At 27.6% G+C, this 25,710-nt stretch overlaps 3 protein-coding genes across 4 annotated transcripts; 2 read left to right on the plus strand and 1 right to left on the minus strand.

Moving 5' to 3' along the window:
• Positions 1–194: 194 nt before the first annotated feature.
• LOC130678331 (protein draper-like) lies at positions 195–5,910 on the plus strand. Its single transcript, XM_057485515.1, has 7 exons — positions 195–1,710; positions 1,777–1,861; positions 3,846–3,968; positions 4,055–4,300; positions 4,379–4,630; positions 4,703–4,954; positions 5,214–5,910. The coding sequence occupies exons 1-7, from the start codon at positions 1,612–1,614 to the stop codon at positions 5,474–5,476; spliced, it is 1,320 nt and encodes a 439-aa protein (XP_057341498.1). The 5' UTR covers positions 195–1,611; the 3' UTR covers positions 5,477–5,910.
• A 1,574-nt stretch (positions 5,911–7,484) lies between these two features.
• On the plus strand, positions 7,485–12,625 carry LOC130678332 (zinc finger and SCAN domain-containing protein 30-like). Its single transcript, XM_057485516.1, has 3 exons — positions 7,485–7,826; positions 10,151–10,934; positions 11,978–12,625. Exons 1-3 carry the CDS (start codon positions 7,662–7,664, stop codon positions 12,337–12,339), a joined length of 1,311 nt encoding a protein of 436 aa, XP_057341499.1. The 5' UTR covers positions 7,485–7,661; the 3' UTR covers positions 12,340–12,625.
• Positions 12,626–15,791: 3,166 nt separating this feature from the next.
• On the minus strand, positions 15,792–25,292 carry LOC130678334 (S-adenosylmethionine synthase). 2 transcript variants are annotated; one of them, XM_057485519.1, is made up of 8 exons: positions 24,868–25,292; positions 24,445–24,522; positions 24,048–24,170; positions 21,531–21,643; positions 19,825–19,968; positions 18,726–18,944; positions 18,147–18,463; positions 15,792–16,964 (listed from the first exon to the last, which is right to left on the minus strand). In XM_057485519.1, the coding sequence occupies exons 1-8, from the start codon at positions 24,986–24,988 to the stop codon at positions 16,859–16,861; spliced, it is 1,221 nt and encodes a 406-aa protein (XP_057341502.1). In that variant the 5' UTR covers positions 24,989–25,292; the 3' UTR covers positions 15,792–16,858. The 2 variants fall into 2 exon arrangements, with proteins under 2 accessions (XP_057341502.1, XP_057341503.1); XM_057485520.1 differs by lacking the exon at positions 21,531–21,643 and adding an exon at positions 22,769–22,881.
• Between the last annotated feature and the right edge of the window lie 418 nt (positions 25,293–25,710).

The raw sequence follows: 25,710 nt of genomic DNA on the forward strand, positions 1-25,710 counted from the left end.
AAAAAAAAATTTCTTGGCGCAAAAAAATTTTTTTTTGTTCAATTTATTGATCAAAAATTTTTCGCGCCAGGAAATATTTTTTTTCTGTGTACGTATGATTAAAATTAAAACTAAATTTAAACAGAATTTAAAAATTTTGAATTTATTTGAGTATAAAAAATTATAAATTACTATCTTAATAGTTTTCAATTGATATTAAGGTCAAATATTATTAAAATGGTTGGTTAATTTATAACGTGCAATTGTCGCATGTGTTTATAAATTTTTTCTACTGATTAATTAAATAAATAATTAAAATAATTTGAGAAATTCTACTCAAATAAGCTCTCAAAAAAGTGTAAATGTTGAGGTTCTAAAATAAAAACCGTTGTGTGAAGTTAAAGAAGTATAAAAACAATGACATTTTTTCTTTGTTCCATTAAAATGGCGCTGAAAAATTAGTACTTTTTTTTTCAAGTTGGTAGTATGACTGAAAAATTGTTTTGTTGGAAGATAAATATTTCGCATGAACACTTTTTGAAAAATATGTTTGTTCGCAAAAAAAATACGTTTTTCTTATCGTTTGAAATGTTAGTGTGGTAAAAAAATTTTCACCAAATTTTGAGGTTAAAAAAATTGTTGAAGTCACTCGAGAATTTTCCCTGCTTAAAAAATCCGATAGATTCTTATAGCTGTATGTATATGGCCCTATATTTAACTATAGCACTTTCCATAGAACTCATTCATTCTTATAAAATCTCTATGGAAATTTATGAGAATCTAATAGATTCTATGAGATTTTCTAAACAGGGTTGATAATTTTAGGAACTCCTGGTGGAAATTTTTCGAAATTTTCTCTGAAAAACTCAGTTCTCAAGTTCTAAAGACTTTTTCAAAGTTCTAAAGACTTTTTCAGAGTTTTTCAGAGAAGAGTCAGAAAAATTATCACCAGAAACGAAATGAATCGGCTGTTTGTATATAAAAACTTTTTTTCTTGCTACGGCAAATTTTATTGTTTAGAAAATAGAAGATATCCTAGAAATTTTAAGAGTACGGGCAAAAATTTTGTAATTTTTTCGGATTTTTGATTTTTTTTACGGACTTAATAATTTGTGCATTGAGCCCTGATTAAAAAAGAGAATCAAAAAGCATTAAAAAGGATTAATTTTTCAATATTTTTAATCCTTTTTAATTCTCTTTTTTTACCAGGGAGATGAAGTCTTCAGACATTCGCCGTAGCAAGAAAAAAATAAAAAAATAAAAAATATTTTTTTCTATTCTTGAGCGACCTTGAAATGAAAACTAAAAAACGAGTCTAGATATCAAATTATTGTATGTCACTAAATTTTACGTAGAAAATCATTAAAAATAATTGTTATTTTTTCAAACGTAAGTCTATTAAATTTTAAGTGTTGATCACATTTATTTTTACTTTTAATTATCAGTCGTCAATTAAAAAACTCGGTTCAATCATTGGGTTTTTCAAGTCAGGCTCTTTTGCTGTGAACAAAAAAGCTGATTTGAAAAATATTATTTTTCCAAACTCGAGTGCAAAATTTTTCTGTCTATTTAATTGTCATTGCTGATAATTATAAAAGTTTTTGATTGTCGCAAGATTTAGAAATCTCTATTATGATTGATTACTTGTTCATTTTAATTTTATTTCCGCTAAATTCAATAAGTGCCAGTGGAAACGAAAGTAATCACCAGTGCGCTGATCATGAGGCTCCAGTAAGTAATTAAAATCTAGACATTTGAATGGAAACAGTAAATTTTATTTAATATTTTCATTAATAGTGTAGCCCGTATAAAATACAAGCATGCTGTAACGACAATGACGTCTGCAAGTACGGGGGAGGGTATTTTTCATGTATAAGTCAAGGTTAAGTACACAAAAAAAATATTAAATGGTATATTGTATGGCAAGGGATAAAACAATACGATTATAGACGAAGCTGAAGTTGGCTACTCGAGCTGAAAGTGAGGGCTGCCAACACCCGAAGTCTAAAATCGTGTTTTTTTAGCATACTTGCACTGAAAGTCTAAATTCTTGCTCTGTTTAGCAGAAAGAAAGGCGTATTTGCCATATTTTACGGTCATTTACGGTAAAATACGGCAATTTTGCGGTATTTTTACCGTGAGCACCGTATGGTTTTTTCATTTTTACAGCTTTTACAGTGCAGTACTTCACTTTATGGTAAAATACCGCAGGATTGTCGCAATTTTACAGTAACTTACTTTTCCCGTAAAATACTGTAATCTATATTATTAAGAGAATAAGGAAAATTTTGTTCCCGCCATATCTATATGATAGAATGTTAATGTTATTGAAATTGGTATCATTAGATAATAGGGTGGGCCGAAAATCCGCTTTTTTTGAATTTTCGTTATTAATACAAAAAATATTTTTCTTTGTACAAAAAAAAAATTTTAGGTTGATATCTTAGGCTCGCCAAATCCCGTTAAAGCTAGAAGTTGTTTAAAATTTTCTTCCAACTTATTTTGATCGGAAATTTAATACTCTACATAAAAGGTCCTATAATAAAATTACGTAAAGTTGATAGTTACTGAGATAATTGCAATTTTGTTCTAAAAAATATAATTTTTCAAGATATTATCACTTTTTCAGGGTAAAATATAAATTTTATCATATAAATTTCATGGAAAATCAAATTTCTTACAGAATTGGTCTTCTGGTAAAAATTTGAAATTTATAGTTATTCAGAAACGGGCAGTTTTATGTTTAGATAGTCACATTACTCGTTAGTTGGTGGCTTTCACCAAGAATTGCTATTATCTTTGTAACTATCAACTTTGAATTAATTTTTATTAGGTCTGTTTTGTAGAAAATTGAATTTCCTACGAAATTTTTATGATAAAATTTATTTTTTACCCTGAAAAAGTAATAATATCTTGAAAAATTTCATTTTTTAGAGCAAAATTGCAATTATCTGAGTAACTATCAACTTAACGTAATTTTGTTATAGGACCTTTTTTTGTAGAGAATTAAATTTCCGATCAAAATGAGTTGGAAAAAAATTTTAAACAACTTCTAACTTTAGCGGGATTTTGCGAACCTAAGATAACGACTTAAAATTTTTTTTGATTTCCGAAAAAATTTTTTTTTTCTACAAGGAAAAATATTTTTGGTATTAATAATGAAAATTTAAAAAAAGCCGATTTTCGGCCCACCCTATTAGATAGGTTTTGACTTGAATTTGTGCCTTTTCATACTTAAAATTTTTTTTAATTGTCACGTATTGAGATAAATAAATTTATCTATATCATTCTAATTACATTTAAATTACGTGAGAAAAAAGACGATCGTATTTATTTTCTTTAAATAAATTAATACTTAAATTATTCTGTCACTAAATATGACTTAATGTCACTGGATATATAGCTATATTATTTATATCGCGTTACTTATTCCAAAATGACAGATTTTTCTACTCCCTTTTGGTTTTAGGAAGCTTCTCAAAGCCAAAAAAGTGTGCATAGAAAAAAAAAGGATTCATTGACACAAAAAATCTTTACTCGCCTAAAGAAAATTTTTACTTACCCCAATAAATTTTTTGCATTGTGAATTGAAAACAAAAATTTATTTAGAACTAGAAAAAATTACTTGGCGCAAGAAATTATTTCTTGACCAAAAAAATCTTTTCTCGCCCCAAGACAATTTTCGTATTTAATTGATAATGCATAAAATTTCTTGGTGCAAATTAAAATTTTTTGCGGCAAGAAATCCTTTTATTCTGCGTATTTATAAATTTAGTAGTGATATTTAGGCAGTCACCTTTAATTTATTTATTTTGACTATAGATTACCTCTATTTTGTCTTTAATATATTATTTTTATGATAACAGCGATGTTGGGTGTATCCTGTCGTTCTACTTATGAATGTGCGGTGCGCAATTCTCAGTGCATTGATAATTTGTGTCAATGTACCTCACTACATGTACCTGCCTCTAATAATAAATGTAAAAGACGTAGGTTTCGATGAAATATTTTTTTTTTTTTTTTTTATTAACATTAATTACTTTTTTGTAAATTTTTTTTTCTTATTTTTATTCAGGTTATTTGGGTAGACTGTGTTATGACAATTCCAATTGTGAGCCATTATTAAATAATACTGTATGCTCTAAAAATAAAAGATGCGTGTGTGGTAATAATTATTATCCAACAATAGAAGACATCTGCGTTCGAGCACACAACTCATTTTGTTTGGACAATGAACCGTGCGCTAACGACAGTTTTTGTATTGATAATAAATGTCAATGCAAACCTAATCAAGTCTTTCGCGATTTTAAATGTGTATCAAGTAAATTTAATTGCTTTTTAGAGCAAAAGCTAAATAAAAATTTGTATTATTTGTCTTAATGTTGCGCTTCTTTTACAGAAGACTTGGGTGAGTCTTGCGAAAATCACACAGATTGTTATGGGGTTCGATTTGCAATATGTTCAAAAGATAAAAAATGTATTTGCAGTAATAATTATCTTGCACTGAGTAAAACTAAATGTCAGCCGAGTTTAGGTGGATTTTGTCTTAAAAATGACCAATGTGTTATCAAACATTCAATCTGTGTTGAAAACAAATGTCAATGTACTATTGGTTATAGTTCCTTACTCGAAGAACATCGTTGTATTCGCAGTAAGTTGTTTTAAAAAATAACCAGTAAGAAATACTTGCCAGGTGATCGAACATTGGGTTTTTATTTGATAGGATCATTAGGAAAATTTTGTGTATCAAATGCAGACTGTAAAGATCTCAAGAATTCTAAATGCTCTGTAGGGGATAATGTCTGTGTTTGTAATGACGATAACTTCGCATTCAACCGATCGACATGTACACCAGTTATAAATGGATTTTGTTCGAGTGACGAATCATGTGAATTTAATGGATTTACTTGTATTGAAAATAAATGTCAATGTAAACCAAATTTTTTATTACTATCTCCTGATACTTGTGTCAAAAGTATGTATGATTTAAAGTCAACAATTTTTTTCATTGGTACTCTATCAAAAAAATTCATAAGGGATTGAACGGGAACCCATAGGAATCCATAAAGAACTTGGGTATGGAAATTAAGAAAAATATGAATCAGAGTTATCTGGATTTCTATGTCTATCGTCTATTGATATGAATATATGAATCTGCTGGATTCCTATAGGGATTTTTGTTGATAGGGTAGAGTTAACTTTATTGAGTTTATAAAAATAAATTATTCTTACAGAACAGTTGCTATTCTCCTGCAATGATACTTCAGAATGTAGTGAACCATGGCATGCACTTTGTTCAAAGGATAAAAAATGTGTTTGTAAATCGAATAATGTTGCATTAAGTACATCATCATGTTCACCGATTTTAGATGGATATTGTTGGAAAAACGATCAGTGTGTGGCTGAAAATTCTATTTGTGTTAATTTTCGGTGTGAATGCAAACGGGATTTCATTGCTGTCTCAAAAAATCATTGTGAATTTGTTGAAAACATATAATGGTTCTTGGGTGAATGCTTAAAAATTTGGCCTGTGCCAAAAGTCGACCATTGAGTTTTTTTTTGTGTATTTTAGGCTTTGCAATGATTTCTAATAAAAATTGTTTCCTTATGTTAAGGTTTTTGTAATAAATTTCTGGTCAAAAACTAGAGCTACTGAAAGTAGAAATTAGAGAGCTGACTTGAAGACATTTTACATTTTTTCTTTTCATATTTATTTCTACAAATTATTTTTAAATACTGAGTTTCAGTTTCTTATCCTGTCCAATCTCCTCCTCTCCTTATTTTCCTTCGCCATAATATGAAAAAGTGTAGAACAGACCACATATATAGTCCCGTATTTACATACATATTTCTTGAGCAAAGCATTCGATTACTCATATTTTGACTTGACAATTTTTAAATTTAAAAATTCCCGCGCTAAAGTTGTATCTATTCGGCTGCCGTCGACTCTATCCGGTTGTCTGCCAGCTGGCAAGTTTTCTACCTAATGCGAGACCTATAAGACATTTCCGATTAAAATTTTTTAAAATAATTTTTATCTTTGAACTCAAATTTACTTTCTATAAATAATTTAATTTTCTACTATTTATTTATAAAAATCATTATATAAATGACTAAAAATTTATTAGAAATTCAAATAATCGCGCCATTTTAGTCAAACTACTGTAATTCGTATAAATTATTTATCTGTGATAATTATATATAACTTTTTATAAAAAGTAAAATATAATTTCAATAAAATTAAAATAGCTACAGGAGCAATTTGTTTAAATATTTTTTTTTATAATTTATCGTTTTTAAAAAAATTCAAAAATTATTAGACGTCGGCTGACTTCAGTATCATACAAAAATGAGTGAAGTAGCTGACGATTGGTAATTTTAAAAATTTTTTAATATAGAAATATTTAATACCAAAAAAATATGTACTTGGATAATTGAAAAATCAGTACGCGCATTTTTTTAAAATTCAAATTTTAATTTATTTAAAGTTTAGTCTCATATCTGCTACATTTACATGAGTGTGAATTTAACTGACGAGTGACAATTTTTTAAATATTTGAATAAATAAATAAAATAAAAATTAAAAAATAAGTTTTTACATACCCTGATTAAAAAAAATGATTAAAAAGTATTTAAAATGATTTGTTTTTTAATCATTTTAAATACTTTTTAATCCTTCAAATCATTTCTAATCTTGTCTCTTATGGACATTTAACGTGTGAAATCATTTTTAATCATTTTTTTTAATCAGGGTAAATGAAATATCAGTGCGCGCATTTTTAAAAATTCAAATTTTAATTTATTTAAAATTAATCAAATTGTCTCATGTCTGCTACATTTACATGAGTGTGAATTTAACTGACAAGTGACAATTTTTTAAATATTTGAATAAATAAATAAAATAAAAATTAAAAAATACGTTTTTACATAAATGAAAAATCAGTACGCGCATGTTTTAAAAATTCAAATTTTAATTTATTTAAAGTTTAGTCTCATGCCTGCTACATTCACATGAGTGTGAATTTAATTTTTTAAACATTTGAATAAATAAATAAAATAAAAATTAAAAAATACGTTTTTACATAAATGAAAAATCAGTACGCGCATTTTTAAAAATTCAAATTTTAAATTATTTAAAATTTATTAGTCTCATGCCTGCTACATTCACATGAGTGTGAATTTAATTTTTCAAATATTTGAATAAATAAATAAAATAAAAATTAAAAAATAAGTTTTTACATAAATGAAAAATCAGTGCGCGCATTTTTAAAAAATTCAAATTTAAATTTATTTAAAATTGTCCAATGTCTGCTACATTCACACATGACATTCACACTCACAAAAATAAATATTATATTTTCGCTATTATCGACATTTCCGATAGAGTCGCTAGTATCGACCATGTTGCCACATTATTTTTCCACCGGGATCGTTGTTGCCTCATCCGCTTTACTCTCTCTACCCTACACCATAAACAAAGAAAGAAAACGACGCTGTCAGCCATATTGTTAACGTAAAAGTGGCCACTACGGCTGCCATTATAGATTCCGTTGTGACCGAGTTGCAGTTCCAGTTACTAAACAATCTCCCTCGTAAAAAATATATAAATAATAAAATAACTGTTTGAATATTTTTAATAACATATATATATTTAAATATTAAGTGTTTATATAAATATAATAATGAAAACGTACAGTAGAAAGAAGGGCGACAGTCCAAGTAATGTAATAATTCACGTAAATGAGCTGTGCCGACTGTGCTTGGCCAAAGAGGAAGAGATGGTGCCGATTTACGATGATGACGCCGTTCCTATGCCACTACGAATTATGGCTTGCGTTAATCTCGAGGTAAATATTATTATTTTATTTATTGCAATTTTATTTTGTTCAATTACTTGGTTTTTAAATCCTTCAGTGCTATTATTATTATTATTTAAAATATTGTTATTTTGAATAGGAGGGACCTAGTTTACCTCAACTTGATTTCGCCCTTTCCCCTTTCCCGCGTACGCTACTGAGCATCCGAGGTATTGTATGGATATCGACATCGACGCGGTACTTTTACGTCTTTTTTCATCTTGTAAATTTCACGTATTTGTTGTCTTGCTTTGCTGATGTACAGTTTACTATCAAACTGTAAAATTTACGTACTCTGTACTCTGTTATACGAGTAAATTTTTAGTAATTATGACTATCAACTACCGTCCTTACCGAGTTATCGACTATATTATTCTGAGATGCTGTAATTTTTTTTATGACTATTTTATTACAGTTACAGGAAACTCCGGGAACCAGAATTGAAAATTGATAATTTAAATAGTATTCAATTTTTGAAGGAAAATGATTCATAAATTTTGTGATGTGGAAATCAGCCGACGTCTAATAACTTTTGGATTTTTTTTTTAATGGTAAATTGGAAAAAAAAATATTTGAAAAAATTGCACTTATGGTTTTTTTAATTTTCTACATGTGCATTTTTTTTTTTTTTTTTTTTTTTAAATTAAATTGTGGAAAAAAATTCGAAAATTGTTGACTGTCTGCTAACTTCTTGAACATTAAATTTTTATGATACTGAAGTTAGCAGAGAATTAAAAATTTTCTGATTTTTTTTTTCAACAAATCAATCAAAAAAATAAAAAATAAAAATATGTACATGTAGAGAATTTAAAAAACTACAGGTGCAATTTTTTCAATTTTTTTTTTCTATAATTTACTGTCTAAAATAAAATCCAAAAATTATTAGACATTGGCTAACTTCAGTGTCATAAATTTTAAATGTTTCAGTTCATTAGAAGTTTTGATTAAAAATCATGGCCAGTTTTTTTAAATAATTTTTTTATAAATTTATTTTATTTGAAGAAACTCAAAGTAGAAATCTGATTTTTAAAATTTTTTAATAAATTAAATTTGTGAAAAAAATTAGTTTGAATTATGCGCGAAATTTTTTAAAATTTCGAGAGGGTTTAGATAAATTTTTTTGGTAATTTACATTTTTGAATTATTAATTATTTTCAAATAATTGAAATCTTATAAAATATTTGATTATTAATTACTTGCAATTTTATTAATAAATATTTGTTCGTTTAAAAATAATTTTTAAAAGTAATTTTTAGTTTAAACAAAAAGTCATTTTTAAAATCACATCTCATTAATCTACAGTTTGATTTTTTTTTTCATTTTAATTAAAAAAATAAAAGAAAAAAAATTTGAGTAAATGACAATAATGAACTGTTATAATCCTGAAGTTAGCAGACATTTAAAAATTGTTGAATTTTCGTTTTTCATTAAATCAATTGCAAAAAAATAATTTAAAAATATGCACATGTAGAAAATTTAAAAAAATACAGATGCAATTTTTTCTAATATTTTTTTTAAATATTTTATCGTCTCAAAAAAAATCCAAAAATTATTAGACGTCTGCTAACTTAAGTATCATTGAACTGTCACATACTGGAGTATTATCCCAGATTGATTAAAAATATAAGTAAATTTATATTATTAATTTAAATGTTCAGGTTTGACATCATTAGGATGTCTATAGACCTCAGGCGTGTCCGTCGTCGATTATCAGTGATTAAGAATTTTTTTATAAATATTTGATTAGTGTTATATAATAAATGGTACACCAAATTTACTAAACTTAGGTATGTTTTAATTAATAAAATTAAAGGTTGAGTCAGTCAGTCGGACCTCGGTCCGGTGACTTAGTTGTTCGTCAGCTGACTAACTATTCTGTCTCCGCAGATCCAGTACAAAAAAATTATTAAATTATAAATCGTTCAACGTCGCATCTCAGATTACCCTAGAGAACGTCGTCGAGGTCCGAGTCTCATGCCTCGTCACGAGTTTAGACTACGGGCCACGAAGAATTTTTTATCGACCAAAGTTTTATTATATATTACTAAAAGAAATTTTAAAATTTTTATTTAAATATAATTGAAGCCAGAACGTAACAGAACAATTTCTAAAATTCAAAATAAATAATTTTCTAAATAAATTTAAAAAAAAAATACAAAAATTTCTTTAATAATCAAAATTTAGCTGAAGCTGAAAACTACAGCGAAACGTTGCAATTTAAATTTGCTAATTAGCATTTTCATTTAACGATCTTATCCTCTAATTTATCATTTATTAATTAAAATTTTTAAAATAATGAAATTTAACTTTTCCAGGTTTATGAAGAAGACGGTCTACCAAACATGATATGTCACCCGTGCAAATACCAACTGGAGAAGTCGTATCAATTTAAAAAAAAATGTGAAGCTGCTGATACAAAATTACGCAAGCACATGAAAATGATACAAAAATTGACTGGTCAAGAGGACGAATTAGAGCAGCAAGAGGGCATTGAAGATTCGGAAGGTGACACAGTATCAGGAAAATCACGACAAGTAAAACAACTTCTTGCTGATTTGGTATCAACCAAAGGCGACGGTTCTCAAATCGACGGCGACCCAATAGAAGTTACAGAAGAAGAATTAGTTGGCGGTTACATACTAGGAATGGGCGCTGAAAATTTGGATGCAGAAGAAAATATATCCGAAGGACCATCAAATATAACTCTGGTACCATCAGAAGAGAAAGCAGCCAAAGCACGTTGCACAATTCGCGCTACTCGTATCAAACAGGAGCACGAGTCTGATGACGAAGCTGATGAGGTTCAAAGAGCAATTGCTAATGCTGACAGAAAAAATGTATACATGATGGAAGTAACTAGTCACAGTGCTGGACAAACTGAATCGATGAAGCTACAACCTGTTGAAGACACAATGGTTGATGCTAATGAAGAATTGAAAGTTTTCAAATGTGACAAATGTCCAAAAGCATTTACTAGACGTATAATGCTTAAGAGCCATCAGTCTGTTCATTCAACTCAGAGAGGGTTCACTTGCCAGGCTTGTGAAAAATGGTTTCCAACTCGATCTGCACTTATTAGACACGAACGTACTCACACTGGTAATTATTTATTTAACTCAATTTACGCCATACAAAAATTTAATCCTATTTATTTAAAGAAAAACATGGTGCACCAAATTGTCTATTCGAATATCATTACTAGGATGTTTCATAATTAGGCGATATTTTTTTTTCTGTCCTACCTGAAAAACGAACAATTTATAGAACAAAAAAAATTCGATTTCCCATTTAAATAACATGGAAAAAAAATTTTTTTTAGTTTGGAATTTTTTACCTCGGCAATGGCTTATTATACGAATAAGCCCAGCATACATTTTTGTAGAGAATTAAACGCTCTACAAAAAAAGTCTCTTATTATTTTTTGATAAATCCGTCTGTTCAAAAGTTATTGGACCTCGAAGTCAAGTTAGAGTAAATTTCGAGATCTTTTTACTTTTCCGGCGAAACTATCGGACTTATCATAAAATGCCATAGAATCTTTTTTGTAAACAATTTTATTTCCTACAAATTATCTCTGATAATTTTTTTTTCAGTTCTGCATTATTTTCTAGTTATTTCCATTTCAATGCCAAGCTCTTAAAATCGATCAGAACACTATTTTTCTAGGAGCTTGGCATTAAAATGGAAATAACTAGAAAACAGTGCAGAATTAAAAAAAAATTTATTCATGATAATTTGTAGAAAATAAAATTGTCTACAAAAAAGATTCCATGACATTTTATGATAAGTCCAATAGTTTCGCCGAAAAAGTAAAAAGATCTCGAAATTTACTTTGACTTGACTTCGAGGTCCAATAACTTTTGAACAGATGGATTTATCAAAAAATAATAAGAGACTTTTTTTGTAGAGCGTTAAATTCCCGACAAAAATGTACGTCGGGCTTATTCGTACAATAAGCCATTGCCGAGGTAAAAAATTCCAAAATAAAAAACGGCAGCTGAAATTTTTTCTATTCACTTTGAATATCATTAAAAAAAAAAAGTATTGGAGCCCCCAAAAATTGCCTATTATCTTAAGTACCCCCCTCCCCCCACCCTTCCTTAATTATTATTTATTAAAAAAAAAATTGAATATTTTTACAGGTGAAAAACCATTTGGGTGCAATATTTGTCACCGTGCATTCGCTCAAAAAGAAATTTTGCTGCGGCACTTGATGACTCATTCAGGACAAAAACCCTTCCAGTGTCAGGACTGCGATAAAAGTTTTACTCAACGTGAAGCATTAAGAGTTCACATGCGTCGTCATCAAAAACTTGACCCCAATGACATTCAACTGCATCATTGTCAGTTGTGTCCTAAAGCTTTCTGTCATGCGTCTGGTCTAAGTCGACACTTGGTGACCCACACTGGCAGAACTTACAAGTGTGTTGAATGCGAAAAATCATTCACTGATAAAAGTTCGCTGCTAAGACACAGTCGTATTCATGCACCCAAAAAAATGTAATATTAATTATAATCATTGAAGATATTTTTTATTTTATTTCATTTTATATTATCCACTATTAATTCAACTGATAATCATTGTAACGTTTAATGTTATATATAAGTAATACATAACTTGAGATATATATATAAATACATATTAGTATCTAAAAAATCAATTGAAAAAGTATGTCATTCACAATTTATTTTAATAACAATCGACACTTTTAATCAGTTTGTAAATTATAATGTATAAAATTAAGAGAGAGCTAAAATTTTACATTTTTTATTTTATTACTGCAATAGAATTTAAAAAAAAAACAAATTTATTCAAGCAAATCGCAATTTAGATATAATTTCATATATTTTTTTTTTTCAAAGAAAAACATATTTGTATAATTACATGAATTAAAACTTTTTTTTTATATATATTATGAATAAATATAAATATATATTAGGGGTGTGTAAATAGTTCGAACTTACAAATTATTCGTATCGAAGAAAGTGAATCGAACAATTTGAAATTTTTGTAATTATTCGAAACATTTTAAGTTCTTGAAAATTTACGAATGATTCAAAATTTTCTTTTGAGTCGAAAAATTTCAAAAGTTACAAATTATTATACGATTCGCACGTCCCTAATATATATGTATATATATTTGATTAAGTTTCAGATATAAATGTAGATTAAACTATTCAGTTATTGTAGATTTTAAAATAAAAATATTGTCACTAATGAATTTATAAATCACTACTTTTTTAATCCGTCAAAAGTTGGCCTTAAAATGGTTATCTGACAGTTTGTCTGCGACAATTGATCTGAATAATAATGCAAATAATATTATTGGTTACACAAGTTAATATTCCCAGATAAAATATCAGTTAAAGTCCTTTCAGAGAGAAAGTCGTCGTCGAAAATTTCAGTTTGCAATGATAGTTCGTAGTAACAGCGAGAGATCTGACTCATTTTCTAAGAGTGGAGGTTGAAATTGACAGCGACTCATTTTCAGGAAGAACCATAAATACGTAAACACAAACGTGTGCAATGGCAATGCGCCTTTTTTCAAAGGTTTGAGTGTGTGTAATTACTAAAGTATGTAAACACACCCATGCTTGCAATGGTACTGAAAAAATTATCTAGTGAAATTAATTCACACCAGAATCAAGTACTCTAAGGATAAACTACCACCAAATTTTATATCATTCGGTCTGTTGTTACTCAGATCAATTGCGTCTCAAATCAATTATCGCTCGGAGGAATTATCGGCGGGTCAATTATCGCTTGGATGAATTGTCACTAGGATCAATTATCCGATTACCTGACCGTTGATCCGAGGACAATTGATCCCAGCGATAATTGATCCATGCAACATTTCGTACTTCCTTTAATAATACTACCAAATTTTTTTTTATATGTATATATATATTAGACTGGGCCAAAAAAATCGACTATTTTTTTTTTTTAACGATACTGTGAAAATATTATTTGGGATGACAAAAAAAAATTATTATGAAAATTTGAGCCCTTAATATTGAAATTGAGAGGTGTGTCATCGCAATTTTTGATTTTTTTTTTAATGAGCGGGTTTTTGTCTCATAACTCTCAAACCATCGAGATAAACGAAATCGACTTGGATACATTTTTTAAAGGAAATCTGATGCTCTTCAAAAAAGGTTAGATTGAAATTTTTCGTCAGATGAACCGTTTCCTTATAATCATGCTTTGAATATTGGTATGATTTTAAAATTTGATTGTTCAACTTTGGAATTTTGTAATATATGTAAAAATAAGTTTCTGGAAAAAGCCAATCAATATTCTTGAAGGAAATTGAATGCTCTACAAAAAAGGCCTCTTAACAATTTTCGCTAAATTCACTTATTCAAAAGTTATTCAAGATTATTGAAGTCGTTTTGCTTAACTTCAACCTTGAATAACTTTTGAAGGAGTGAATTTAGCGAAAATTGTTAAGTGACCTTTTTTGTAGAGCATTCAATTTCCTTAAAGAATATTGATTGGCTTTCTCCGGAAACTTATTTTTACATATATTACAAAATTTCAAAGTTGAACAATCAAATTTTAAAATCATACCAATGTTCAAAGCATGATTATAAGGAAACGGTTCAATTGACGAAAAATTTCAATCAACCTTTTTTTGTAGAGCATCAAATTTCTTTCAAAAAATGTATCTAAGTCGATTTGGATTACCTCGATGGTTTGAGAGTTATGAGACAAAAACCCGCTCATTAAAAAAAAATCAAAAATTGCGATGACACACCTTTCAATTTCATTATTAAGGGCTCAAATTTTCACAATAATTTTTTTTTCTCATCCCAAATAATATTTTCACAGTATCGTTAAAAAAAAAAATAACCGATTTTTTTGGCCCAGTCTAATATATATATATATATGTATTTATTTTCTCATCACTAATTATATGTGTGTGTGTATAGTTTTAAAAATATACTCACACACAAATAAACGTGAAAAATTAAGCTCTTTTTTCACTTATTTTGTGTGCGTGTAATTTTGATGACCTTCATTTATTAATACAAATAAAACTTTTTCAAATAAATTATCGCTCGAATGAATTGTCACGGATAAATTGTCTTCGGATCAACAGTCGTGTCACTCAATTGTCAATGGATCAATTCGGCTGCCCAATTTTAAAACACAGTAAGTGACAAATTTTTCAAAATCGATTTCTTAGTATTTTTAGTTCCAGTAGAATCACGTGATTCGATGCATATTTTAAAAATTTTATTTTTGTCAGTTACTGTGTTTTGAAATTGGGCAGCCGAATTGTCGCAGATCAATTGTCTTCGGTTTAACGATCGTGTCACCCTTAAAATACAAAAAAATTTATAATCACACAATTTTTTTTTTTAATTATTATATTTATATTTAATTTAATTACAATATAATCATAATTGATACTACATTTAATCAATAATTCTATCAATAAGTTTTCCTAATCATCCTCTTCAATTATTATTTTCATATTTTATTTATTATAGAAATTTTCAAATTTGCCTCCTTAATTATTTCAATTACCGACGTCCATTTTCTCTCCCTCGCATACAAATACATTTATAATAAATTTAATAATAAAGTATAATATTTAAGGATGATTACAATTTTTCAAAATTACTCTATTATTTATTTTTGCTATGCACAAAATTTATTTCTAAAGTATTATTCAATAATCTAAAAACTAAGTCAATTTTTTTTATGTCATTTAAGATATTCGACTTATTTTTTAAACAAATAAGTAAACTCTTAATAATTTTTATTTTTTTTCATATTGAAAAATATTTTTATTTATTTGCATTTATATTTACCAGCATTTTTATTGTGCATTCAATTACTTGAAAAAAATTTACAAGCAAGTAATATACTCAAGTCTTATAAAATCATAATTTTTTTTCTTATTTATTTATTACAAATAATTTATTCTAAAAAATAAATAGTTATAGTTTGACTTTAACTTCAGGTTTTTTTTTTTTTCTATTAATGATATGGAGAAAAAATTTTTAATTGAAAAACGTCAATTTATTTTAATTAATTTAACAGTACAAATTAAATGGGAACCCATCATATTTTTTGCGCACACATTCTCATACATTTTTTTTTGTTTCATTTTTGCAAAAATTCTTTATCACCCGTGTAAAAAAAAAATTTTGAATAAAATTTAAAAAACCCGCGTATTCTAAACTTCAAAATGTGACACAATTTTTTTTTTAATTTTTAACCTTCGGGAAAAAAATTGACAAGACTACAAATGAAAATTTTTTTGACTTTTTTGTCTCTCTATTTAATGTTCAAAATTTTATCATTTTTTTCCCGGCAAAAAACGTTCAGAAAATTTTGATTTTGAAAAATTTCTGAACGTTTTTTTTAAATTTAAAAAAAATTGATCGTCATGTTTTGAAGTTTCGAATCGTAAACATTTTTTCAAACTTTTCTTATAAATTTTTTTTTACACGGGCACTAAATTTTTTACTTGTCCACTCAATTCTACATGGAAACGTACATTTTCACATGTACGCTCTGTCATTCATTATTTATATTTTTATCAATTGTTCAAATATTTTAAAAATGAGATGAAATTGACAATAATGATAATTTAGTTTTTTTTTATATATGTACATAGACTTACATTTCATTTAATAAAATAGAAATAATGAATGTATGACTTTTTGTTTTTAGAGAAAAATAAATTTATACAAGTGCTAAGTTATTTTTTCACTCTCCCTAAATTAGGGCCAAAAGAAATGAAAGAAAAAAAAATTTTAAACTAAAATATAAAAAACTGTTATTCCATATCCTTATTTTTTCATTCAATTGACAAATATGTAAATGAGAAAATTTTAATTAAATGAAAAAATAATAATTTCGATGATTATTGAAAGTAATTTATATAATATTTACTGTCAATTATTATTATAGTCCAGTATAGTAAATGTTTATACATTAATATATATTTATCATTTTTAAAAATCTTTTTCTCCTTTTGTTTTTAAATTTTATATTTTTTCTCTCATCAATCGACAATTAATTGTTTTGGTTGTTCCCATGAAAAACCATCTCGTCCAAAATGTCCGTATGTACTAGTCTGTTGATAAATTGGCCGACGTAGATTTAATTCTCTGCAAAAAAAAAAAAAAAATAAATAATTTATTTTTATTCACAAATAACAATATTTTAATTAATAAAAAATTTGCATTTGTTTCTATTAATTACGAGTGATATTTATTTGGCAAACCAAAAAAATTTAATCAATTTTTTTGTGTCTGTCACCATCTCAAATATTTTGAAAAAAAAAATTAAGCGCCGGATGAGAACTTTTGTTGCAATGATTCCTAATGATAATCAAAAGCTAAAGATATAAATAAGTAGATGATTTGATAAACAATTTAATAAATTTAATATCGACACTCGAGAAATCCCGTAGGGGCTGAAAATTGCTGGTAACTTGAAAATATTCAGAAGAATAATCAACAAAGATAAAAATAAACTTAATGTAAAGAAATGTGTAGCGGTTTTTTTCCCGTTCGCCACACTTGCGGTCTGATGTCTACCAACTAAACCAATAACAGCTCGTAAAAGTTGGGTCAAAAGACCTAGGTGTCATTTATAAGGTGTCATTATTGATAAGAAGTTGAGTTTCTCTAGTCATGTTAACAAAATAACTTGACAGGCATACAAGATACTCGGATTTATATGGAGGTCGGGGAGAGAATCCAGGGAATCTTCGATTTTTTTCAGCTTTGGTTCGTTCGATACCAGAGTACTGCTTTGTAATTTGTTCACCTTCTTGTCGACAAGGTGAAAAAAACACAGATCTTATATTTTTCTACAAAACCATAAGTGGCCAGATTGATTCCCCAGAAATACATGTACCTGAAGATCGGAACGTTTTTCGTGCAACGAAAATGAAAAAAATTTATGTAATTTTACTTAAGAAGTAAATGGGGTAGGCTGCAATTTTCGGCTGACGTGCGAAAAATTTCAGAAATCTAGATCCCGTAGATTTTTTCATTTTCGTTTCGCGAAAAACGTTCCAATCTTCAGGTACATAGAAATACTGGAACAATTTGGTCTTGTCTGTAATAAATCGGGTTTAAAATTATACAGGTTATTGAGTACAACTCAATCACCAAGCAACTGTGGGTACTATGGGCCGAGGAACAGGATAGCGAATTTAGTTAATGATTATTGCACTTCTATAAATTTCTTTGGAGATCCTTCGTCATCTTTACAAAGCCGATTGGCGTAAATAAATAAATACTTATTGTTATAATTAACAAATAAATTTTTTTATAACTTACTTGACTATTTTACCAGGACGAAGATCAAAATTTTTGTTAATTATTCCCAGTAATTCATTTTGTGATAACTTTGATGTGCCATAATCAAAAACAGTTATAGAAAGAGGTTCTGCTACACCAATAGCGTAAGATACTTGTACTAGACAACGTCTGCAAAGTCCAGCCATCACCAAAGACTTGGCCACCCATCTTGCTGCGTATGCTGCTGATCTGTCGACTTTAGTAAAATCTTTACCAGAAAAGGCACCGCCACCATGTGCACCCCATCCTCCGTAAGTATCGACGATAATTTTTCTACCAGTGAGTCCAGCATCACCCTGAGAAAAATTTTGAAAAATTATTTAGTTTTTTTTTTCTCAATTACACAGCAAAAAATTCTCGATTAAAGAAATTAATTTATTGTAAATTTTCAATATTTTTTTTTTACTGGAGAAATTTTACTGGTTTCTAAATTTAAGTTTTCATATTTTTTTTTTTTTTTAAATATTTTGTTGTGTAATTAGTAAAATTTTTTTGTAATAAATTAATTTCTTGGATCAAAAATGAATTTTTCTACGATAATTAAAAAATATAAATTACCTGTGGGCCACCAATTATAAAATTACCACAAGGATTTACATGGAAAATAGTTTTGTCATCAAGATATTTAGCTGGGATGACTTTTTTAATTATGTCAGACATAACAAGTCTACGTAATTCATCAAGACTTATTTTCTCACTGTGTTGAAGTGATACCACGACAGTGTGAACCCGAATAGGCACACATGCACCATTTTCCATAGTATACTCGCAGGTCACCTAGAAAAATATAATCCATTACTTGAATTTAAAAGAAAAAATAGAAACTATTTTTTAAAATAATTATTTATTTAAAAATAATAATTCAGATTATTTGATATTATCACGGCATTCAATAGTAGCAAATAAACAGACATCATAATTATCTAAGTAAATTAAAAGCCCCTACACCCGCTCAGTACCATTAGTCGCTCACTTTAACTGTTTAAAGCGTTTTTTTATAATTTTTATAAAAAAAAATTACAACTAAAAATATTATTATTGATAAATAATTATTTGTGAATCTAAATATATTAAAATATGATGTATCAAATTATTTTATAATAGATTATAAATTTAAATTAAATGACTGTTTTCAAAATCGCGCAAAGCCGGGCATTTTTTACTTTAACGTTCATTCGTTAGATTAAATTTAGGCTACGTCAAATTTTTTTCGAATATTTATAACTATATCTTATTAAATACATTTTTAAAATTCATGAAATTTTATATTACGAAAGAATAAAGTAGTATTATTTATAAATTATTTGTCCAAATCAATAAACTTATCATAGTTTAATTGATATTGTCTTTGAGCGACTATAGGGCCATGTGTTGGTCGAGTAATGGTACATCACAACTTTTAGTGAGCGACTATGGGTACACTCAAGGACCTTATTTAAAAATTTAATAATAATTATCAAGATTATTCTTCAAACTTAAATTTTATTCTAATACTCGAAACTTCAAAAAATAACTATAAAAAAAAAATATGATTTTTCATTTTATTTATTAATTTATATTGAGTGATTTAATCTCACTCCAATGAAAAGTGAGCGGGTAAGGGCTTTTACCTCAAATATGATTATTTAATAAAATATAAATAATATAAAATAATTACTTGTGTTTTAGAATCGGGGCGAGCCCACCAAAGTTCACCACTTCGTCTTAATTCAGCAATTTTTTGATTTAATCTGTGCGCCAAAACTACAGTCAGTGGCATACACTCGTCAGTCTCATCGGTTGCATATCCAAACATTAATCCCTATATTTGAAATAAAATATAACATTATTATTATTATTTGATATGAATTTAAATATATATGATTTTAAATGAATTAAAATATATGAATTATTAATTATTAAAAATAAATTACATGCATAAAAAGAATTGTGCCTTCTTTACAGAGCAAAATATTAAAATTAAAACCAAGTCATGCAGAATTCCCTTTTTTTTTATTGAAGTATACCAACATTTTTATATTAAATATACCCATGTTAGTGCAAGTAATAAATGCGTATTAACATATAAAATTTATAATTTTCAAATACCGCCAGAATTAAATATTAATTTTTTTTTTTTAAATAAATAAAATGTATAGAAAACACTTGAAGGATTTTAGAGTGGAAAAACTTGATGTGCGATAAGATAGGAATTTAAAAAAAAAATAAAAATGGAGATAAAGAGTAAAAACTGATATAGTATCTAGTAAAATAAAAATTTAATTAATAAACTACTTAGTTAATTGATTTATAATTACACTGTTAAAATTTTTATCAATTTCCAAGGACAATTGTCATGGAAGTTTGATAAAATTTATTGATTTTTTATGAATACCGAAAGAAAATTTTTTTAGTCCTAAAGAAATTTTTGATTTTATTTATTTTCTGTGATTAATAAAAATATTGAGTCGGATTTTAATTAAAAAATTTTTAAAATTGAGTATAATTTTTTTTTTCAACTTTAATTAATTTTTGATACTCGTGAGTTTACTAAAGACTTGCTATGAAATTTTTCGAATTTAAAATCTAATTAACCATAAAAAAAATTAATTGTTAATTAAAATTCAGATTTTTCAAATAATTATCAGTTTTAAAATTAATTGAGATGAACAAAAAAAAATTATTGAGTTGAAATGAAATAAAAAATTGTGATAATTTTTACGACTTAGAAATTGAAAGTAATGTAAAAAAAAGTTTATAATTAATGATCAGGGTACGGAAGTTTGTGCTCAATAATAAGAATAAAAGAAAAAAAATTCACGTAAATTTCTAAAAGATATATCCAAATGTCGAGTGTCATTTAAGCCGTCGAAATTAAGGTTGTGAAAAAAATATGTCAATAAGACAATTAGCAAGACCATCAGCAAGACAATTGTCTTGCTCGCTGTCTTACTGACGGTCTTGCTATTTGTCTTGCTGGTGCTCTTGCTGCTTGTCTTGCTGGTAGTCTTGCTAAAATTGTCTTATTGACATATTTTTTTCACAACAATTAAAACATTCTTTTATGGCATTCGATATTTGAATATATCTTTTAATTTAATTCACTTGAGTTTGCTCGAGATCGTAATTTTGATATAGAGAAATTTAGGCGAATTCTCTTCTTTCATTCTCATTGTTAAGCACAAACTTCTGTACCCTGTTAATGACATTGTAATTTAATATTTTTGACTGATTCGAGCTGTCAGTTAAAAATAAAAATAAAAATTTAAAACAGTGCAAAAGCTAAAAATGATAATAAAGAAACAAAGAATAAAATCTACAGAAGTATCTAATAGAACAACAATTAAATAAACAAACTACTGTGTTGATTAATTTATAATTGACCTGATCGCCTGCACCGACTTCTTCATCGCTACGATTAACGTGTACTCCCGCAGCGATATCCGGCGACTGTGCATCGATTGCCAACAAGACGTTGCAAGTTTTATAGTCAAAACCTGTTGAATAACGTTTTATATGAACCCAATGAGTTAAATATACAGCCAAAGTATCATTACACAATTATATTTTAAGTATTTTATTTTTCCTTATCAAATATCTTGTAATTATCCATTGTGATTACGTCCAATTATAAAATGATTTGAAGGGTTAGCGGGTATGTGGACAATAACTCACGTTAAATTATTTTAAAATCTTGCCATGTTTCATATTCCCGTTAGTACACAGAAAAAAAAATTTCCTTAGGAAGAGAAAAAATTTCTTGGTGTATGAAATTTTTTCTCGCTCTACAAAATTTTTTTTCATCCCTAGGGCAAGTAAAAATTTATGATACTAAAATTAGCTGACGTCTAATAATTGTTGAATATTTTTGAAAACGATAAATTTAAAAAAAAAAAAATATGCATCGATAGTTTTTATCATTTTCTACATGTGCATATTTTTGGTATTTCATTTTTTTTTTTAAATTAAATTGTTGAAAAAAATTTGAAAATTGTTAATTGTCTGCAAACTTCAGGATAATAAAAATTTCCTTACATAAAATTTTTCTTATCCCCATAAAATTTTCGTTTCACTTCATAATGAAAAAAATTTTTTCGGTCAAATAAAAATTTTTTGCACCAAGAAATACTTTTTTTTCTTTGTACATCATCAGGTGATTGACTTTATATTAATTTCAATTTTTTCAGTTGTCTGATGATCTACTAAAGATGATACGAAACGTCGTAAAATTTTCCAATAATTTACCGTATCGTTATTGTCCCCACCCGTTGATCCTTCAATTGATATTTCGTAATTTGAAAGCAATTGTATTATTAGTTGGTAGCATAGCATGATTCTTATTTAGTAAATGACAACCCCATAAAATGATGCTGTTAAAAAAAGTGTCCATTAATATATTCCATGGGACAAGGTCTGTTTTATAATTTTTCTCGCAATAATCATTCTTTGATCACATCCACACAATTCCATTTCAATGATAAAGATGACGATTAAAAAAAAAAAAAAGAAAAAAAAATGTAATCGCTGATTAATTGAAATTTGAGATGTAATTATTGGTTTGCTTTTCTGTGCTTCATATATTTTTTTTGCTCTGTGGCACAGGCTGAGAATGGATTATGTACCTGATCACCGGCACCCACGTCTTTCTCGTCCCTGTCCACATGAACCCCTTCTGCGATATTTGGCGATTGCTGTTCGAGTGCCACCAAAAGGTTCAATGTACGCCAATCAAATCCTGCCACCACCCAATTCATACTCTTACGTTACAGTTATTTATATATATATATATATTTTTTTTTAAATAACATTCGTTATTTTTTTAAAATATTTTATGGAAAATTGAAATTTAAAATATTTTTTATAATTTAATGTCATTCTCAGGATTATTTATTAACATCATGGCACTCAAGAGTAGCAAATACTATGAATAAAACATCATTGAATGACATAATACTTATAAATATACTTAGATTTAAATAAATATAACCCTAGCGGATCTTGTAAACTTTCTAACATGGGTGGAAATTTTGATTTTATTTAACTTATGGATTATATTTTATTTTAGTTGAGTTTATTTCCGGTTTAAGACTTGAAATATGCGGAAATAAATATAGAATATTTTAGAATTATCATACTAGTTTACAAAAATGTAAATAAACTTATTTTTGAATACTGAATTAAGCGGCAAAAAAAAATTACAAGGGAATTTGAACTAAGACCGGATTAAATTTTAGTTTTAAAATTTTATGGTCTAGAATTAATTTGTGGGAAAGTAAATATTATTTTGTAGCAAATTTATTTGGAAATATGTAGTTTCGGTTTATGAAATCCCGATTATTAAGATTTGCATTAAATTCAATTTGAAACTGATTAATTTCAAATTAATATTTATTTTTTTTTTTACAGGAAAGTCAGTTCTTCAAACCGTTTGAAAAACTGGCGCGAAAATTTTCAAATTTATTTATTTGAAGATTTTTCGGATCCGTTAGGGCACAAAAAAACACGATACTGAAGTTAGCCGACGTCTAATTATTTTTGAATTTTTTTTTCAAACGATAGATCATAAAAAAAAAATATTTGAAAAAATCGCGCATAGTTTTTTAAATTTTCTACCTGTGTATTTTTTTTTGATAATTGATTTGTTTAAAAATAATCAAAAATTTCTAATTGTTTCCCAACTTCAGTGTCATAAAAAAATTAGATACTGAATTTAGCCGCCTAATTATTTTTGAATTTTTTTTCAAACGATGGATCATAAAAAAAAATATTTTAAAAAATCGCACATAGTTTTTTAAATTTTCTATGTGCATATTTTTATTTTTTGTTTGTAATCGATTTGTTAATAAAAATCAAAAATTTTAAATTGTCTACTAACTTCAGAATAAATAAAAATTTTCTTACCTTTGGAAGAATCGTCATAACCGATGTGATTTACTGTGTCTCTTACAATCTTCTGGTAATCAACGACCGCCTTGGATGTTATTTCACCGCACAAAAGAATCATACCAGTTTTGGTCACCGTTTCTAACAGAAAAAAAAAAAAATTAAATTAAATTTTTTCAAATAAATTACGATACTGGTTACCCGAGGTCTGATAATTGTTAGATTTTTTTTAAAACCGGTAAATCATAAGAAAAAAAATATTTAAAAAAATTGCACTTGTAGTTTTTTAAATTTTCTACATGTGCATTTTTTTTTTGTCACCGACTTGTCGAAAAAAAAAAAATCCTTAACTACAGGATCATAATAAATTTCTCTTACAGAAAAAATTCAAATTCAAATTCAAATAAAAACTTACCACAGGCAACTTTAGCGTCTGGATCCTGTTCCAAATGTGCATCAAGAATAGCGTCGCTTATTTGATCGCACATTTTATCTGAAAGAATAAATATTTTTTATCATCCAAAACCGGAAATACTGTGCGAGCACATGGCGAAGGTAAATGGTAGCCGAAAAAATTTGAATAATTCAACTAAAACTTATTTTTATTTATTAACTATAGTAAAAAAAATATATGTATATATTCATATAAAAAGTATGAACATAAAATAGTTGAAATAACGAATGAAAAAATAATAATTACAGTAAAAAGTAAAAACGTAAAGAAAAAAATAAAAGCATGCGCATGAGAAAAGACGCGATGGCGGCACGAGGGTGATGGCGTTCCCAAAAAGTACTGGGGCAATTAAGTGGATGATGAAATAAAATAAATAAAACATACCAGGATGACCCTCGCCAACGGATTCAGATGTGAAGAGAAAAGATCCAGCCTGTTGTAGCTCTGGAGGAGCATGTCCATTAGCGTATCCATTAACATGATGTGATGGTGTAGTTTCCGGCATTTTTTTTACTTTATCCTTTCCTTTTCTAGCCAGTAACACGAGTCGACTTAATTCAAAGTGTCTTATTTGTTTATAGTACACGTTATTATAAATATTTGACACACCAATTAATTTACTATTATTTGAATTTGAAATTGGTGATGTTATAATATTTAAACACTTTAATTGACGTCTGTTTAATTTAAACTTTATATTAACTGATGACCGATACACTACTTGACCCACCGACAAGGCTAACGATGAATACACCAATGAATTCACTGTGCCAACGTTTTAGATGTAAGAGACTCTCTGCCAGTTGATACCAGCTATTTATAACCTCGGACTACTTACCGACTTCTGTGAGTTCGGGTTTATTCGGCGAGATTCGAATGTCACGTGACGGCTAATTCCCGCCAAAAATTTAATACTCAGCGTGGGATTTTAGGGAAGGGGATGTAGTTAAATTACAGTATGCACTTAAGGGGTAACGGTAACCGATTTTCAATTCAATTTAATTTACGGACAAACACTAGAAACCTAAAATAGAGAGTCTTTTGCGTTTTTTAAAGCCTTAACAGAGGGCTAGAAATTTCGTTTTTTCAAAAATTCTAATTCGTCTCCGAGAAAAATTGTTTTAAAATTCTCATTTACTTAACGAGTGCAACAAAGATAGTCCCGTTTATTTTTCTGAGTGTGAGAAAGAGGTCCGGTAGCGTATCCCCTGAAAATCACGAACTGAT

This window comes from Microplitis mediator, chromosome 1 (genome assembly GCF_029852145.1).
Source record: "Microplitis mediator isolate UGA2020A chromosome 1, iyMicMedi2.1, whole genome shotgun sequence".
Taxonomy (NCBI): Eukaryota; Metazoa; Arthropoda; class Insecta; order Hymenoptera; family Braconidae; genus Microplitis; species Microplitis mediator.

Excerpts from the sequence above, each read along its gene's own strand:
- LOC130678334 (XM_057485519.1), bottom strand. The coding sequence starts at position 24,988 with ATGCCGGAAACTACACCATCACATCATGTTAATGGATACGCTAATGGA. Across the intron at positions 24,523-24,867 it reads CGTTGGCGAGGGTCATCCTG|ATAAAATGTGCGATCAAATA; the intron begins GTATGTTTTATT and ends TTATTCTTTCAG. Across the intron at positions 18,464-18,725 it reads TTATAATTGGTGGCCCACAG|GGTGATGCTGGACTCACTGG; the intron begins GTAATTTATATT and ends AATTTTTCTCAG.
- LOC130678332 (XM_057485516.1), top strand. The coding sequence starts at position 7,662 with ATGAAAACGTACAGTAGAAAGAAGGGCGACAGTCCAAGTAATGTAATA. Across the intron at positions 7,827-10,150 it reads TGGCTTGCGTTAATCTCGAG|GTTTATGAAGAAGACGGTCT; the intron begins GTAAATATTATT and ends TAACTTTTCCAG. Across the intron at positions 10,935-11,977 it reads ACACGAACGTACTCACACTG|GTGAAAAACCATTTGGGTGC; the intron begins GTAATTATTTAT and ends ATATTTTTACAG.
- LOC130678331 (XM_057485515.1), top strand. The coding sequence starts at position 1,612 with ATGATTGATTACTTGTTCATTTTAATTTTATTTCCGCTAAATTCAATA. Across the intron at positions 4,301-4,378 it reads CGATTTTAAATGTGTATCAA|AAGACTTGGGTGAGTCTTGC; the intron begins GTAAATTTAATT and ends CTTCTTTTACAG. Across the intron at positions 4,955-5,213 it reads TCCTGATACTTGTGTCAAAA|AACAGTTGCTATTCTCCTGC; the intron begins GTATGTATGATT and ends TTATTCTTACAG.